At 48.2% G+C, this 5,000-nt stretch overlaps 1 protein-coding gene across 2 annotated transcripts in view; it reads right to left on the reverse strand.

Moving 5' to 3' along the window:
• Window positions 1-5,000, reverse strand: part of LOC139412769 (formin-like protein 2) — a 28,104-nt gene that overhangs the window by 7,421 nt on the left and 15,683 nt on the right. Inside the window, exons 15-18 of one of the 2 annotated variants that reach the window (XM_071159469.1) lie at window positions 4,057-4,233; window positions 3,638-3,658; window positions 957-1,081; window positions 1-31 (exon numbers count right to left, since the gene is read on the reverse strand). The exon at window positions 1-31 is cut by the window's left edge and continues 172 nt beyond it. In XM_071159469.1, the coding sequence (XP_071015570.1) occupies window positions 1-31; window positions 957-1,081; window positions 3,638-3,658; window positions 4,057-4,233 (354 nt within the window). The remainder of the gene's footprint in view (window positions 32-956; window positions 1,082-3,637; window positions 3,659-4,056; window positions 4,234-5,000) is intronic. The other variant, XM_071159470.1, reaches the window with a different exon arrangement.

Below are 5,000 nucleotides of genomic sequence, written 5' to 3' on the forward strand. Positions count from 1 at the left end.
ACATCTCCTCAAACTCCTCCACATTCAGCTCCTGGAGAGGACAGAGAACACACACACATACACTATATATACAAAAGTATGTTGACACACCTTCAAGTTAGTGGATTTGGCTATTTCAGCCACACCCATTGCTGACGGTGGTATAAAATTGAGCACACATCCATGCAATCTCTATAGACAAACATTGTCAGTAGAATGGCCTTACTGAAGAGCTCAGTGATGTTCAACATGGCACCATCATAGGATGCCACCTTTCCAACAACTCAGTTCGTCAAATTTCTACCCTGCTAGAGCTGCCCCGGTGTCTGTAAGTGATGTTATTGTGAAGTGGAAATGTCTAGGAGCAACAACGGCTCAGCCACAAAGTGGTAGGCCACACAAGCTCACAGAACGGGACCACCAAGTGGTGACAGATCAGTGGAAACGCATTCTCTGGAGTGATGAATCACGCTTCACCATCTTGCAGTCTGGGTTTGGCGGATGCCAGGAGAACGCTACCTACCCCAATGCATAGTTTGGTGGAGGAGGAATAATGTTCTGGGGCTGTTTTTCATGGTTCCGGCTAGACCCGCTAGTTCCAGTGAAGGGAAATCTTAACGCTACAGCATACAATGATATTCTAGACTATTCTGTGCTTCCAACTTTGTGGCAACAGTTTGGGGAAGGCCCTTTCCTGTTTCAACATAACAATGCCCCCGTGCACAAATAGTGCCCGACCTCACTAATGCTCTTGTGGCTGAATGGAAGCAAGTCCCCGCAGCAATGTTCCAACATCTAGTTGAAAGCCTTCCCAGAAGAGTGGAGGCTGTTATAGCAGCAAAGGGGGACCAACTCCATATTAATTTTGGAATGAGATGTTCAACGAGCAGGTGTCCACATACTTTTGGTCATGTAGTGTATGTTGCACACATTGTACTGAGGCAAATGCGTGTGTGTGTGTGTGTGTGTGTTTGTACCTGGAGAATCCTTTCATCGTCTATGTCGTTGAAGACAGTTCCGTTGATCTGACTTGGTTTTAGGGCCACCCAGTTAAACACTGGCATACGGAACTTAGTCTGGATAGGCTTCTTAATCTTCACAGCTAAAAAGAGAGAGAAGGAGGAGGAGGAGGGAACGGAAGGAAGAGAGAGAGAAGGAGGAGGAGGAGGGAACGGAAGGAAGAGAGAGGAGGAGGAGGGAAAGGAAGGAAGAGAGAGAGGAGAAGGAGGGAATGGAAGGAAGAGAGAGAGGAGGAGGAGGGAATGGAAGGAGAGAGGAGGAGGAGGAAGGAGCAGAAGGAGGAGGAGGGAATGGAAGGAAGAGAGAGAGGGAAGGAGGAGGAGGGAATGGAAGGAAGAGAGAAGGAGGAGGAAGGAACGGAAGGAGGAGTAGGAGGGAACAGAAGGAAGAGAGAGAAGGAGGAGGAGGGAATGGAAGGAGAGAGGAGGAGGAGGAAGGAGCAGAAGGAGGAGGAGGGAATGTAAGGAAGAGAGAGAGGGAAGGAGGAGGAGGGAATGGAAGGAAGAGAGAAGGAGGAGGAAGGAACGGAAGGAGGAGTAGGAGGGAACAGAAGGAAGAGAGAGAAGGAGGAGGGAACGGAAGGAAGAGAGAAGGAGGAGGGAACAGAAGGAAGAGAGAGAGGAGGAGGAGGGAATGGAAGGAAGAGAGAGAGGAGGAGGAGGGAAAGGAAGGAAGAGAGAGAGAAGGAGGAGGGAATGTAAGGAAGAGAGAGAGAAGGAGGAGGAGGGAACGGAAGGAAGAGAGAGAGGAGGAGGAGGGAAAGGAAGGAAGAGAGAGAGAAGGAGGAGGAGGGAACGGAAGGAAGAGAGAGAGGAGGAGGAGGGAAAGGAAGGAAGAGAGAGAGAGGAGGAGGAGGGAACGGAAGGAAGAGAGAGAGGAGGAGGAGGGAATGGAAGGAAGAGAGAGAGGAGGAGGAGGGAACGGAAGGAAGAGAGAGAGGAGGAGGAGGGAATGGAAAGTGAGGGGAGGAGGAGGAAGGAGCAGAAGGAGGAGGAGGGAATGTAAGGAAGAGAGAGAGGGAAGGAGGAGGAGTGAATGGAAGGAAGAGAGAAGGAGGAGGAAGGAACGGAAGGAGGAGTAGGAGGGAACAGAAGGAAGAGAGAGAAGGAGGAGGGAACGGAAGGAAGAGAGAAGGAGCAGGGAACAGAAGGAAGAGAGAGAGGAGGAGGAGGGAATGGAAGGAAGAGAGAGAGGAGGAGGAGGGAAAGGAAGGAAGAGAGAGAGAAGGAGGAGGAGGGAATGTAAGGAAGAGAGAGAGAGAAAGAGGAGGAGGGAATGGAAGGGAGAGAGAAGGAGGAGGAAGAGAGAGAGTGGGAGGAGGAAACAGAAGGAAGAGAGAAAGAGAAGGAGAAGCATCAGCAGCAGCAGAGTAAAATGTGAACACATGATCACATGACAAGACATCGCCTCACCACATAATCACACAACATGATCACATGACAAGACATCGCCTCATCACATGACATCGCCTCATCACATAATCACACAACATGATCACATGACAAGACATCACCTCATCACATAATCACACAACATGATCACATGACAAGATATCACCTCATCACATAAGCACACAACATGATCACAGGACAAGACATCACCTCAACACACGACACAGAATAACACAGGTATGAGAGAGGTACTGAGGAGGTGTACCATTATGAGAGATGTATGGAACAGACAGGTATGAGACAAGTACTAAGGAGTGGTGTGAGACAAGTACTAAGGAGAGGTGTGAGAAAGGTACTAAGGAGAGGTGTGAGACAGGTACTACGGAGAGAAGCGTGAGACAGGTACTAATGAGAGGTGTGAGACAGGTACTACGGAGAGAGGCGTGAGACAGGTACTAAGGAGAGGTGTGAGACAGGTACTAAGGAGAGGTGTGAAACAGGTACTAAGGAGAGGTGTAAGACAGGTACTACGGAGACGTGTGAGACAGGTACAAAGGAGAGGTGTGAAACAGGTACTAAGGAGAGGTGTAAGACAGGTACTACAGAGACGTGTGAGACAGGTACTAAGGAGAGAGGCGTGAGACAGGTACTAAGGAGAGGTGTGAGACAGATACTAAGGAGAGGTGTGAAACAGGTACTGAGGAGAGAGGCGTGAGACAAGTACTAAGGAGAGGTGTGAGACAGGTACTAAGGAGAGGGGCATGAGACAGGTACTAGGGAGAGGTGTGAGACAGGTACTAAGGAGGTGGTGTGAGACAGGTACTAAGGAGAGGTATGAGACAGGTACTAGGGAGAGATGTGAGACAGGTACTAAGGAGAGGTGTGAGACAGGTACTAAGGAGAGATGTGAGACAGGTACTAAGGAGAGGTGTGAGACAGGTACTAAGGAGAGGTGTGAGACAGGTACTAAGGAGAGGTGTGAGACAGGTACTGAGGAGAGAGGTGTGAGATAGGTACTAAGGAGAGAGGTGTGAGATAGGTACTGAGGAGAGAGGTGTGAGATAGGTACTAAGGAGAGAGGTGTGAGATAGGTACTGAGGAGAGAGGTGTGAGACAGGTACTAAGGAGAGAGGTGTGAGATAGGTACTAAGGAGAGGTGTGAGACAGGTACTAAGGAGAGGTGTGAGACAGGTACTAAGGAGAGAGGTGTGAGATAGGTACTAAGCGTGTGATCAGAGGGAACCTACAGAACAGCTTGAGTGACCCCTCTGAGAGCAGAACAGAGGAGAGAACCCGAGAGAATATTGAATTAGAACAAGAGAGAGAACGTTAGAATCAGAGACAGAGAACCAGAGAGAGAGAGAACTCAGGCAGTATAGAAAAGTGGTAGTTCAGAATACTCCAATCAGAATCAACTCCAGCGAGAAAGGGAGGCAGATCCCTAGTGTTCACACCAGGAGATCCTTATATAACTATAGAAGTACACTTCTTAAATCTCTCTTTGATACATGCGGCACACAGCTCAAACAAACACACACACACACACACACACACACACACACACACACACACACACACACACACACACACACACACACACACACACACACACACACACACACACACACACACACACACACACACACACACACACACACAGCCTTACCTGCCAGGCCAGAGTTAAAGATGACAGTGGGTGATCCACCACAGCCGGGGAGTGGAGGGGCGCATGGGGGAGGAGGGGGAGGCAGAGGACCGGAGGACTCCATGGAACATAAGGGGGGAGGAGGGGGAGGTGGGGGAGGAGGAGGAGGAGTAGAAGCAGGGTAGGGCCCGTTTGACACTACAGAGGAAGAAGAGAGAAGACAGAGAATTAACCAACCAGGCGAGAGAAGACAGAGAATTAACCAACCAGGCGAGAGAAGACAGAGAATTAACTTCTTTGGGACTGGGGGGCAGTATTGAGTAGCTTGGATAAAAAGGTGCCCAGAGTAAACTGCCTGCTACTCAGGCCCAAAAGCTAGAATATGCATATATATATACATATATACAATTAGTAGATTTGGATAGAAAACACTCTGAAGTTTCTAAAACTGTTTGAATGATGTCTGTGAGTATAACAGAACTCATATGGCAGGCAAAAACCTGAGAAGAAAATCCAACCAGGAAGTGGGAAATCTGAGGTTTGTAGTTTTCAAGTCATTGCCTATTGAATATACAGTGTCTATGGGGTCATATTGCACTTCCTAAGGCTTCCACTAGATGTCAACAGTCTTTAGAACCTTGTTTGAGGCTTCTACTGTGAAGGGGGAGAGAAAGAGAGCTGTTTGAGCCAGGTGTCTAGCAGAGTGCCATGAGCTGATCACACGTGTACCCGTGAGAGGTAGCTGCGTTCCATTGCATTTCTAAAAGACAAAGGAATTCTCTGGGTTGGAACATTATTGAAGATTTATGTTTAAAAAATCCTAAAGATTGATTCTATACATCGTTTGACATGTTTCTACGAACTGTAATATAACTTTTTTGACATTTTGTCTGAACAAGTGATCACTCATTATGCATTTGGATTACTGGGCTAAATGTGCGAACAAAAAGGAGGTATTTGGACCT

This window comes from Oncorhynchus clarkii, chromosome 7 (genome assembly GCF_045791955.1).
Source record: "Oncorhynchus clarkii lewisi isolate Uvic-CL-2024 chromosome 7, UVic_Ocla_1.0, whole genome shotgun sequence".
In the NCBI taxonomy this organism is placed as follows: domain Eukaryota; kingdom Metazoa; phylum Chordata; class Actinopteri; order Salmoniformes; family Salmonidae; genus Oncorhynchus; species Oncorhynchus clarkii.